Genomic DNA, 13420 nt, shown 5'->3' on the forward strand with positions numbered 1-13420 from the left:
TTATATCCTTATTTGTTTTATAACAAGCTGGCAGGAATAGCCAACACCCCCGAAGATAGGCTTAAAATCCAGATGGATCTTGGCAGACTTGAACATGGGGCCCCATCTAACAAAATGAAATTCAATGGTAAGAAAAGTAAAGGCAAGAAAAATCAAATGTACAGGTAAAGATTAGGTGAAGTTTGGCTCAATAGCAGTAACTGTGAGAGGGATCTTGGAATCCTAGTGGACAATCACTTAAATACGAGCCAGAAGTGTGCAGCAGCTGCCGAAAAAGCCAACACAGTTCTAGGCTGCATTAATAGAAGGATCGAATTTAAGGCCAAGGCCACTTTATAAGGCCTTGGTAAGGCCACACTTGAAATACTGCATCCAATTTTGGTCAACATTATATAAAAAGATGTTGAGATTCTGGAAAGAGTGGAGAGAAGAGCAACCAAGATGATCAGGGGTCTGGAAGCTAAAACATATGAAGAACGATTGCAGGAATTGAGTATGAATAGTTAGTCTAATGAAAAGAGGTGACATTATAGCAGTGTTCCAATATTTGAGAGGCCACCACAGAGGAGTGGGGGTTTCAATCCAAAGCACCAGAAGGCAAGACAAGAAACAATGGATGGAAACTAACCAAGAAGAGAAGCAACCTAGAACTAAGGAGATATTTCCAATAGTGAGAACAATTAACCAGTGGAATGTTTTGTCTTCAGAAGTTGTGAGTGTCCATCACTGGAGGCTTTTAAGGAGCCTGGACAGCCACTTGTCTGGAATGGTATAGATTAGAAGCTCCTGCTTGAGCAGGGGGTTGGACTAGAAGACCTCCGAAGTCCCTTCCAATTCTGATGATGTTCTATGTTCTATTTGTCTTGAACCCTCATCCGGATTGATTGGATTCCACTAATAATGGGAGAAAGCAAAAGTAATCTGATGCATTTTTTCAGTGTTTTTCTTTATCCTTTTCCAAACTTAAGGTAAAGGTAAAAGGTAAAGGTTTCCCTCGCACATACGTGTTAGTCGTTCCCGACTCTAAGGGGCAGTGCTCATCTCCGTTTCAAAGCCGAAGAGCCAGCGCTGTCCGAAGAAATCTCCGTGGTCATGTGGTCGGCATGACTCAATGCCAAGGCGCACGGAACGCTGTTACCTTCCCACCAAAAGTGGTCCCTATTTTGCTACTTGCATTTTTTACATGTTTCGAACTGCTAGATTGGCAGAAGCTGGGACGAGTAACGGGAGCTCACCCCATTACGCGGCACTAGGGATTCGAACCGCTGAACTGCTGACCTTTCGATCGACAAGCTCAGCGTCTTAGCCACTGAGCCACAGGGTCCAAACTTAAAAAGGCCCAAATGTTGCAATTATTCCCAAACAGGAAGTTTTGATAGCTTTTTTTCCCCCTGCACATTCTTCTGCTTTGGAATGTATCTTTTTGGGAAATGAAGCAATCAGAATGGGCACACACTGTGTTCCAGATGAAGTGGAACTATGGATTATTCCTGGCAGCTCTACTTTCAGTTTCTTTTCCTAATTATCATGAGGATAATCGGGCTGTAAGAAAGTGAATTAAAAGGCCCATGGAATTTATTTTACATCTGTTACCTTTTAAGAAAAAAGAAACTTTGCTCCGGTTGCGTTTATTTTTTGCAATATTCAGGACCAGCAGGAATGCAGAATAGTCATAGTTCTGCAGAATATGATGGTGCAAAAAACACGTTTAATGGCTGGGATTAGCTCTGTAGTCCATGACCGGGCCATTTGGAATTCTCACTGGTTTGGTGTTATATTGCCAAATTAGGTGCTGAATGTTTCAACCGGCTGTTGGACTAGAGAAGTTCTGGGTAGTATAATAGAAATAGCAACTGCATTTTGTCGGTTTACATATAATCATGAATTGGAATAGGCATAGCAACAGGTCAGCCAATGAGAGCTGTTTGGTGACTGAAACAGTTTGGAGTATGGGCGTGGCTTAGCTCAACTGTTCAGTATATAGGAGAAATCTTGCTTCTGCTGTCCCTGGTCTGTGTTTGTACCTACTTACAATCTCTTCTCTCTACCACGTTGAAAAAAACCAGCATGGGTATTGTCTAGAATAGAGTGGAATAGAATGGAATGGAATGGATTGGATTGGATTGGATTGGATTGGATTGTTTTATTGGCCAAGTGTGATTGGACACACAAGGAATTTGTCTTAGTGCATATGCTGTCAATGTTCATAAAAGAAAAGATACGTTCATCAGGAATCATAAGGTACAACACTTAATGATAGTCATAGAGAACAAATAAGCAATCAGGAAACAATAGCAATTTAAATCATAAGGATACAAGCAAAAAAGTTACAGTCATACAGTCATAAGCGGAAGGAGATGGGTGATGGGAACAATCTGCCTTATGTGTTATTATATATATAAAGAAATTTTGAATCCTGCTGAATTGTCTGATTGCGTGTGCTGCAACAAACTCTGACACATTTAGATTTTTATACCACTCCTCAATGTTTCACAGCACTCTCTGAGCGATTTTCAACATCAGCATATTTCCCTCAACAATCTGGGTCCTCCTTTTACCGACCTCAGAAAGATGGAAAGCTGAGCCACCCTTGAGCCCCGTCAGGATCAAACTCCAGGCTGTGGGCAGAGTCAGCCTGCGATATTTCATCCTAACCACTGTGCCACCAGGGCTACAAAACAGTGCACACTAAAACTACAGCCAGCGTTCTTCTGAAGCCCTTTCTTTCTTGTTTATTTATTTATTTATTATTTCAATTTCTATACCGCCCTTCTCCCGAAGGACTCAGGGCGGTTTACAGCCAACTAAGAACAACAAATATAAACATTAAAAACAAATTTAAAAGATTAATTTAAATAGGCTGAAAATTCTAAAAACTACTAAAAACCCCTATTAAAAAACTATTAGGCCAGTCCTGCATGATGAAATAAAAGAGTCTTCAACTCAGGCCGGAAAGCCTGGAGGTCAGGGAGTTGGCGTATCCCTGGGGGTAGCTCGTTCCAGAGGGCTGGAGCCTCCACAGAGAAGGCCCTCCCCCTGGGGGTCGCCAGTCGACATTGTCTGGCCGACGGCACCCTGAGGAGACCCTCTCTGTGGGAGCGCACTGGTCGATGGGAGGCCACTGGTAGCAGCAGGCGGTCCCGTAAGTAACCCGGTCCTAAGCCATGGAGTGCTTTAAAGGTGATAACCAACACCTTGAATTGCACCCGGAAGGCAACCGGAAGCCAGTGCAGCCTGCACAGGATAGGTGTTATATGAGAGCTTCGAGCCGCTCCCTCAATCACCCGCACGGCCGCATTCTGGACCAGTTGAAGCCTCCGGTACTCTTCAAGGGGAGCCCCATGTAGAGAGCATTGCAGTTTGGCTGATCTGTGTGTTTTGGGGAGTTGCCCCAATTCACACAGTCCGCCCTCGGTGACGTCAGTGTTCAGTCTGCTATAAGTTCAGTCGGATGGACTTCCAACTCCTAAGATAGACTGCTGTGAATGAGTTGCTTTAAATAAGAAGTTCAATGCTATTTAGACTTTTCTATATTCTTCAGATTACAGGTCTCCGTTTGTGATGTCAGCCAGCGAACCTGGAGCTGTGTATATAACCGGAAACAAAACCGTAGTGATTCCTTGTCTCGGATCCTCATCCAACCTGAACGTATCACTCCATTCAGTAAGGCAAACGATCATAATTCATTTTGCCAAGTGTTTCTAGCTCTCTTTTTTTTTTAATTTTCATGTTTCATATTTTACATGTGAGGCAGATGTCTTGATAAGGGCAAGTGTGTAAAAAAATATATGTAAATAGACAGGGGGAATTAGGTTGTGAAAGACGCTTCCGTAATTTACTAGATTCAAGGCGCATAACCTGCAGCCCAGTATTAGATCTCTGTCCCCAAAAGTCTTGATGTGACTTCCAAAATCCTTCCTCCCAAAATGATGAAGCATTTGTAAATTTAAATTTGACGGAATGGAAATGTGACTACATGTATGGGGAATAATCATTGTAATCAAAGGTGGATTCCGCATATTTTTACGATTAGTTCGCCCCACGCACACAGCTTCCGTGCATGCGTTTTGCTCATGTGCATGCCTTCCGCGCATGCACCCGGCCTTGAAAACATGGCTAAATAGGATGGCATGGCGCCTAGGCGGGTGAGCGGGCCCACCCATGATCGCCGCTACCGGTTCGCCTGAACCGGCCTGAACCGGCTGAATACCACCACCGATTGTAATTCATTTGCATTTAATTATTTTTCATTTTTATAACATTTCAGTTGAAATTCAATTTAGGCTTTACTGATGTCTTTTTAAAAATAATAATAATATTTTTTTATTTTTTAACAAAAAACAGCAACAAGACATAACAAACACTAACATAAAACATATACTCCTTCTTTACATCAGCTTCATATTCGGTATTCCTCTATTATTTACATTTTTCCCCTTCTCGTTTCCTTTAATTATACTTATCTTTTTTGTCCCATTATCCCTTATTTCTGTATATATTCCATCATACCTATCATTATAACAATTCATTTTCTTTCATGCACTACCCTTTTTTGTACATGTACATATGACCCTTTCCCCTTTTTTGTCATTTACCATTTCTAAGTTCTATCCAATTATACAATTTATTCCATACTATATAATATTCCGTATCTTCCTTTTCTTTTATCACCTTTGTTAATTTATCCATCTCAGCACAGTCCAGGATTTTCCTTATCACTTCCTCCTCCGATGGTATATTCTCATTTTTCCAGTTCTGCGCGTAAGATTTTCTTGCGGCTGTTATTATGTATAAGATTAGATACCTTATTTCTTACTATATTTCCTATTCCCAACAAAACGGTCTCTGGTTTCCAGTCTATGTGTTGGTCAGTTATTTCTTCCAGCCGTTTTCTGATTTTGGCCCAAATTTTTTTTGCAGATGGACATGTCCACCATAGATGGTAATATGTTCCATATACTTTTTTGCACTTCCAGCATATTGGGGAGCTATTTGGGTACATCTTAGCAAGCCTTGCCAGTGGGAGATGCCATCTGTAAAACATCTTCAACTGGTTTTCCTTAAATGCCGCAGACATAGTCGATTTTATAGTCTTTACTGATGTCTTATTCCCTTACATGCCATTCAGATGGGGGCCTTTTAGTTCTGTGCCTACCGTAACTCTTAGACCCATGATGGCGAACCTATGGCATACATACCACAGGTGGCACGCGGAGCCGTCTCTGCGGGAACACAAGCTGTTGCCCAGCTCAGCTCCACCACACATGCACGCGCACCTCCCACCAGCCAGCTGATTTTCTGGTCTCTGGGACGGGGGTGGGGCGCATTCAGGAGATGCGCATGCATGTGTGGGGAGCATAGGGTATGTGTGGTCTGCCCCTCTGTGGCCCATTTTTGGTCCCATGAGGCTTCAGGGAGGCCTACTAGGCCCAAAATGGGCTGTGAGGGTTGCACACACATATGCAGGGGGAACATGGGAGGTCGTGCACACATGTGTGGAGGCAGGGGGAGCATGGGGGATCATACACGCATATGCGGGGGAGGGGGGAGCACTTGTGCGGGTCAGGATGCACAGGGGGACATTGCATTATGGGTATGGGCACACATGCGTGAACCCCCCCGCCCTCCCCTTCACATTTGGCACGCGACAACGAAATGGTTAGCCATCACTGTCCTAGACTATTTCAGAAAACATCAGAATAAAAGTTGTTGTTGTTTTGTTGTTCATATAGAAATATCCAGAGAAAACATTTGTTCCGGATGGGAAGTCAGTTACATGGGATAATCAGAAAGGTTTCACAATTCCCACTAGCATGATCAGTGACGTAGGAATGGTCTTTTGCAAAACTAAGATAGATGGTGAAAGCTATCAATCAGTGATGTACGTCGTGGTCGTTTTAGGTAAGTGATGGGCTTTGTTTATTTATTTGGGTGTTCATAAAGTAACTTAAGTAACTTAAAGGGACGTGGTGGCTCAGGGGCTAGGATGCTGAGCTTGTCAATCGAAAGGTCGGCAGTTCAGCCGTTCGAATCCCTAGTGCTGCCGTGTAACAGGGTGAGCTCCCGTTACTTGTCCCAGCTTCTGCCAACCTAGCAGTTCAAAAGCACGTAAAAAATGCAAGTAGGAAAATAGGGACCACCTTTGGTGGGAAGGAAACAGCATTCCGTGTGCCTTTGGCATTTAGTCATGCCGGCCACATGATCACGGAAATGTCTTCAAACAGTGCTGGCTCTTCGGCTTTGAAACAGAGATGAGCACCGCCCCCTAGAGTCAGGAACGACTCGCACATATGTGCGAAGGGAACCTTTATCTTTACCCTTAAAGTAACTATTTAGAAAATGAGAATTTAGAACACCACAATAGCTTGATAATCAAAAGGGGAAGATAAAGTCTCACTCAGATGGAACTTCATGACCTGGTAGCTGACATCAAAAATTTTTTTTTCTTGAAACACCTTTTATTGCTTTTTTTTTTCCAGTACAGGTAGTTCTCGACTTACGACCACAATTGAGTCCGAAGTTTCCGTTGCTAAGCAAGGCAGTTGTTAAGTGAGATTTGCCCCATTTTATGACCTTTCTTGTCAGAATTGTTAAGTGAATCACTGAAGTTGTTAAGGTAGAAACATGGTTGTTAAGTGAATATGGCTTCTGCATTGACTTTGCTCGTCCCCGGGATGCTGTAAATATGAATCAGTTGCCAAGCGTCCAAATTTTGATCATGTGACTATGGGAGATGCTGCAAAAGTCGTAAATGTGAAAAACGGTCATAAGTCACTTTTTTCAGCACCGTTGTAACATTGAACAGTCATTAAATGGATTGTAAGTCGAGGACTACCTGTATGTTCTTTTTCGGAATGGGACAATTCACCGCAGCCAACTCGCAGCCAACGGCCAACTCATCACGGCCAACTTAACACAGGATAACTTGCCGCAGGCCAATTCTACAATTCAATTATTTAAAATAATTTTAAAAATATTTTAATTTTTGTCATTCACATTTCATTTTGTCCCTCCTTTGGCACCCTTTCTTTAATGATTCTATTCCATTATTTCTTCGATATTGGTAGAACTCTTGACCCTCGGCGAGTTGGCCATGATGAATTGCCTGTGGCAAATTATCTGTGGCAAGTTGTTCTTGGCGAGTTGTCACAGATCTGTTCTCTTTTGCTCTTTTAATGTTCCTGTACAATTTCCCGGGGTTTCAGAGGTCTATATTTATTTTTATAAATATTTACAAAAATATTTATTTTTGCTGTTTTGAGCTTTATCAGTTCTAGACAAAACATTTAGCTTATCAATTAAAAATTCATTATCAAGAAGGAGAACTATTTCTGTAGTCCAGGGCTGTCAAATTCGCGGCCTGTGGGCCAGATGCCTCACACACTGGTTTAGTGAAGGGGGGGGAGGAAATCGCGATATGTCACGTGACACCACTGTGATGATGCAACTTTGACACCCCTGTTATAGTCCATTGACAGGATGGGTAGTGGAAGCCTCAATGCCTTTCTCTCGAGTAGCAGAACTAAATAGAGCACATACTGTTTGTATTGGCACAAAAAGTCTGGTTTTTTTAATTGTTTCTGATAACCCATTTCCCCACATCATTTGTTTGTTTCACAATTGTATATTCAGTGGAGTTTCTCTTTTGATTTATCCCCCTCTGTTTAGGATATAAAATTCATGAGCTTAGTATGAGCCCCCTGCACCAAGTAGAGCTGGCAGCGGGAGAGAAGCTATCCTTAAATTGCACAGCAAGGACTGAGCTGAATGTGAGAATTGAGTTTCAGTGGGATTTCCCTTCGAAACAGGTAACAGAAGCAGGGAGCTTCCAAATCCAAGAGGAATTTGCTAAGGGGCCATTTCATGTGTTATTCTTTTTTTTTCTTTTAAATATTCCAAATGCATTGATCAAAATGATCAATGAGTCATCAGCAGGGGTGAGCTACTGAGGGTTCTCAGGGGTTCGGGAGAACCTCTAGCTAAGATTCTGTGCAGTTCGGAGAACTCCCAAATCCCACTCCTGCCTGGCCCCACTCCCACTGCCCCACCTCTCCCAGGGGTGCCCATGTGGCTCGTTTTGGATGCAGGTAAGTGCAGGGCACATGTGGAGGCTTGGGGAGGGCAAAAAACAGGCTTACCGGAAGTTAGGGAAGGCCAGAAACGGAGGGCCTTCGGAGCCTGTGGAGGCTGTTTTTGCCCTCCCGGAGGCTCGAGGAAATCCTCCAGAGCCCGAGGAAGGCAAAACTCCCCCCCACCATGGTGCAGGAGGCCGACTAGGCCACACCCACCATGGCCACACTCACCCAGCAACCGGGCAGAGAACCCCTTGCTAAAATATTTGAAGCCCACCCCCAGTCTAGTCCTCAATCAGTCTAGTCGTTAGTTATAATTAGTCATCAACTAATTATATTCAGTTGATGTCTGATTATTAATAGCAATAGAGTTGGTTGAGCTGGACTACTGCGAGTCAGGTAGGAGCTTCCCAAGTTCAGGTCCCCTCTGGACCAAGATTTGATTCTCTTCCATCTCCCCTCTCTGCTTCCTAGAGACAACTGGTTTACACAAAACGTATGTGAAGCCAGGGTCGTGAGAAAAGAAGAGAGAGAAAAAAACAAAATGGAAGGGTTTTTGAGAGTACTGAGATGAAAGGGCTAAGCAGGGAAAATAAATCTGGGGTCTGGTTTTCGGGGACCGTGTTCTTTTCATGTAGCTATTTTTTATTAATTTTTTTTTTAAAAAGAAGATAAAAACTAACACAAAACCATCTTAAGAAAAAGAAAAGAAAATCGAAGAAAAAGCTAAAAGTTCAAGACAGGAAAAAAGTAAAAGAAAAGTAGAAAAAAAAGCAAAAGGATACAATGACGTAACTTCCAATCTTGATGGAAGTTACAATTATAATAATTTTACCTATTCTATTCTATTCTATTCTATTCTATTCTATTCTATTCTATTCTATTCTATTCTATTCTATTCTATTCTATTCTTTTCTATTCTATTCTATTCCCATTTCTCTATTCTATTCTATTCTATTCTATTCTATTCTATTCTATTCTATTCTATTCTATTCTATTCTATTCTATTCTATTCTATTCTATTCGAATAGACAAGTTAGCTGTCTTCTTTCTACAATCTTTCTAGACAAATCATCAAAACTTATGTTTTTTGTTCTGATTTACCCAAAAATGTCCAATAGTACAGGCTACTTCTGCTGCATGCTGGCTGCCTGCAGTCTGGCAGTTCAAATCTCACCAGACTCAAGTTTGACTCAGCCTTCCATCCTTCTGAGGTGGTTAAAATGAGGACCCAGCTTGTTGGGGCCAAGAGGCTGACTCTGTAAACCGCTTAGAGAGGGCTGTAAAAGCACCGTGAAGCAGCGTATAGGTCTAAGTGTTATTGCTATTGCTATCTACTCCAGTGGCTACATTTGCTGAGTCTGTCCCAGGACTCAGAAACCTAATGCTGATAAATGACTACTCCCCGTTTTCTTCCTTCTGGTCAAATTACCAATTTTAAGCCATTGGGCAGGGACATCTGCAGGGTTGTGGGTCAAAACCTGCAAGATTTTGGACACAGCATTGTGAATGAGCTTTGCCATTTTGTGCATACATGTACAAAAGGTTGGATCTTCGATTGTAGTGCTTTCTCCTGAACCAGCCTAGTCTACAGCTGAAAGGATTATGCTGAATAAATGACTTTGAACTCTATTGCAGAAAATGAACGCTGCATTCAAGGAAGGGATGACAGCCTTGGGCAGTGAAATGAAGAAGTTTGTGAGCACCCTCACCATCGAACACGTGACTTTAACCGATGGGGGTCTGTATACCTGCATGGCCACCAGTAGCCAGATGACAAGGAAACACAAAATTAACGTCATTGTTCACGGTAAGCTGGGGTGCTATTCAGCAGGTTCTGACAAGTTCGGGAGAACCGGTTGTGGAAATTTTGAGTAGTTTGGACAACTGGCAAATACCACCTCTGCCTGGCCCCAGAGTGGGGTGGGAATGGAGATTTTGCAATATCCTTCCCCTGCCATGCCCACCAAGCCACACCACGCCCACCAAGCAGGGGTTAAATGCTCCTGGTTTGGACCGGATCGCCCGATCCAGTAGCGATGGTGGCGGGTGGTTCGGAGAACCGGTAGCAAAAATCCCTGCCCCTCCCCCGGTGTCCAGCTGAGCCGCGCAATCATCAGAGTTTTTGTTTTTTACTTTTAAAAGCATTTTTTCTTTGGCCGAAAAAAATGCTTTTAAAAGTAAAAAAGAAAGCCTCTGATGATCGCGCGGCTCAGCTGGGATTGTCAGAGCCTTTTAAAAGCATTTTTTTCTAAAATCTCTTCGGCTGAAATTTTAAGCGAGTGAGGAAAAGATTATTGAAAGGTGTAGTGAAGGCTCAAAAGAGTGTACAAGCAGCAGAAATAGAAGAAATATTTAGATCAAACACGAACGAGAGAAGAAGATACGAGACCCCAAGGGAGGAATATGGGAGATGTGCCAAGAATGTGCCAATAGGAGTGGAGATACGAAAGCGGGCAAGAGATGAGGGATAACTGTAGAATATTTTTTAATACCGGAGTTGTCCTATTAAGAACTAGTATAAAGATAGAAATTAGAACTGGGGAAAATATTACTTGTTTAATTTGGAAATTATTTTATCAATGATTAGAAAATAGAAGTAGAAGTTAGAAATGTGGATATGTAAGCAAAGATGAAGTAATTTGTATAATTGAACAATGAATATCGAATAATCAAGACAAGTAAACCTTATGATTATTTGGATAATGGTTATAAATGTGATATCTAACATATTTTTCAGAGTATAAGATGCTCTGGACTGTAAGAAAAAGAAATCTGCCTGTGCCTCCCAGCAATTTTGCCTCGTTGCAGCAAACAGCAAACAGCAAACAGCCAACTTTACTTTCATTTTCATTTTCAGCATAGCTTGACTAGCACAAGAAAAAAAATCTGCTCCCAGCAATTTACCTCCTTGCAGCAAGCAGCAGAGGCCCTCACAGCAATAGGCCATGGCAATCCCTGCAGCCTGAAACAGCTGAGAGATGGGAGGCCAATCAACTTGTGCTAATTAGGCTGTGCTGAAGCTGAAATGGGCTGTTTCTTCTTGCTGCTTGCTGCAAAGAGGTAAATTGCTGGGAGGCAGAGGCCAAAGGGTGGGGGCCAGTGGGTGCGTGAGGCTACATTTGATGTATAAGATGCACCCAAATTTTCACCCCTTTTTAGGTGGGAAAAAGGTGGGTCTTATACTCCAAAAATATGGCATATGATGTCTATAATGTTTGATATTATCAGTTGATTATACAGAAAACTGAATAGGGGGTTTAACTAAATAATGCACAATTTTGTAATATGGATAAGTGAAGGCGATGGCGAATAGGATTTGAGAACAATAGTCATAATTATTGTGTAGATAAGATTCGCTATCTGTACTTAAAAGAGATTGTACCCAAAATTCAGTGTTGGCTTTTTTTTTTACTATAGGATGAGTGAAAATAAATATCATAAGTTGGTTGTTTTGAATGGTTAAAGTCTGATTTTGGTTTCCAAAGTCAACAAGCAATTCAAAAACTGCATTTCTTATTAGGGGTAACAGTGTCCATTAAATTATTAATATGATCAACTGTACTTTCCATTGTTTTAAATGATTATCTTTTAAATTTTTGATAGAAAAGCCTTTTCTCTTTTTGGGCAAAATGCCACTTCTGGTGGAGACCATTCTCAGAGAACCGGCTAAAGTGCCTGTATTATTCAAAGCATATCCACTCCCAGAAGCAAAATGGTAAGAACTGGAGCAAATCTTATTCGTCTTTAGCTTCTCTCCTTTCCTGTATACATTTTACAATGTCCAATCACATAGAAACACTGAAGTTCTAAAAGAAAATGTTGGGCTTCTGATTTCTTTATGAGCAGTTTAAGAAAGCATAACCCCAAATAAATGCTTTTATAGAATAGAAATAGAATAGAATAGAATAGAATAGAATAGAATTCTTTATTGGCCAAGTGTGATTGGACACACAAGGAATTTGTCTTTGGTGCATATGTTCTCAGTGTACAAAAAGACAAAATACACTCGTCAAGGATTCTAAGGTACAACATTTAATGATAGTCATAGAATACAAAGAAGCAATCAGGAAACAATCAATATCAATATAAATTGTAAGGATACAAGCAACAAAGTTACAGTCATGCAGTCATAAGTGGGAGGAAATGGGTGATAGGAGTGATGACAAGATTAATAGTAGTTCAGATTTAGTAAATAGTTCGACAGTGTTGATGGAATTATTTGTTTAGCAGAGTGATGGCGTTTGGGAAAAAACTGTCCTTGTGCCTAGTTGTTCTGATGTGCAGTGCTCTGTAGCGTCTTTTTGAGGACAGCCCTCTTTTTGACTTGTGCAGTATACATGGTCCTCAATGGAAGGCAGGTTGGGGACCTGTATACTGTATATTATGTTTTTGTTATTATGGTGATGTTACTTACTATAAAACTATACGCTTAGCATTTAACTACTTCCATTTTCTTTTACATTTTTCTTTTCAAACAAAGGAAAATCCCTATTTAGCACTGAACTTCCCTGAAGCTTTCCAGGCCGATAACCTTTTTTCCCAACTCTTAACCTAATCTTAGGAATATTTTGCAGGCAAAAGTCAGATGGTCTCACTGCAATGTACTGGGAATATAGAAAATAGAAGGTGGTTAGATTTCTTTCTCTGTTTACTCTGCCCTCATCTTTCAAGCCACATTATACCTGTGTTTACCTGTGCAGGTATAAAAACGGAGAAGCCATTGTTGCAAATCGTACGGTGAAACTTGGTTACTCTTTAATCATTACTGAAATGAGCGAAAAAGACGCTGGGAATTATACCGTTGTGCTGACCAATCCCATTAACCAGCAGCGTGAGAAGCACACGTTCCATCTGGTGGTAAACGGTAAGATCTTGTTCCATGAAAAAACAAAAACAAAACCCACTACATTTTCTGCCGTTGCTAATAAATTGGAGGGAAAACTGGCATCGTGTTGTCTCTGAATTTTAGAGAGTTTGTTCTTAAAGCATCAGATGCGGCAAGAATACCGTGTTTCCCCCAAAATAAGACCAGGTGTTATTTAATTTTTGCTCCTAAAGATACATTAAGGCTTATTTTCCAGTTAGGTATTACTTTTTGGGGGAAAATATAGTACTAAATGCCTCCGACTGGTTGACGATCTTAACTGGGGCTTATTTTGGGGGTAGGGCTTATATTACGAGCATCCTGAAAAATCATGCTAGGACTTATTTTCTGGTTGGGTCATACTTTTGGGGAAACAGGGTAGGTACATTTGAAGAAGCTTACTTATCAAAAGGGAAAAGCAGATTTAAGAGATATACAGGTGAGGTGACCAAATAACAACAACAAAAACAACAACAGCAGA

General features: G+C 41.4%; 1 protein-coding gene across 1 annotated transcript in view; it reads left to right on the forward strand.

Annotated features, from left to right (window-relative positions):
- The window catches only part of KDR (kinase insert domain receptor), a 77283-nt gene that overhangs the window by 15898 nt on the left and 47965 nt on the right, over positions 1–13420 (forward strand). The window contains exons 4-9 of the mRNA XM_058193016.1: positions 3542–3663; positions 5733–5901; positions 7669–7808; positions 9711–9882; positions 11679–11790; positions 12776–12939. Coding sequence (XP_058048999.1) covers positions 3542–3663; positions 5733–5901; positions 7669–7808; positions 9711–9882; positions 11679–11790; positions 12776–12939 — 879 coding nt within the window. The remainder of the gene's footprint in view (positions 1–3541; positions 3664–5732; positions 5902–7668; positions 7809–9710; positions 9883–11678; positions 11791–12775; positions 12940–13420) is intronic.

The sequence above is a fragment of the Ahaetulla prasina genome, chromosome 8 (assembly GCF_028640845.1).
Source record: "Ahaetulla prasina isolate Xishuangbanna chromosome 8, ASM2864084v1, whole genome shotgun sequence".
In the NCBI taxonomy this organism is placed as follows: domain Eukaryota; kingdom Metazoa; phylum Chordata; class Lepidosauria; order Squamata; family Colubridae; genus Ahaetulla; species Ahaetulla prasina.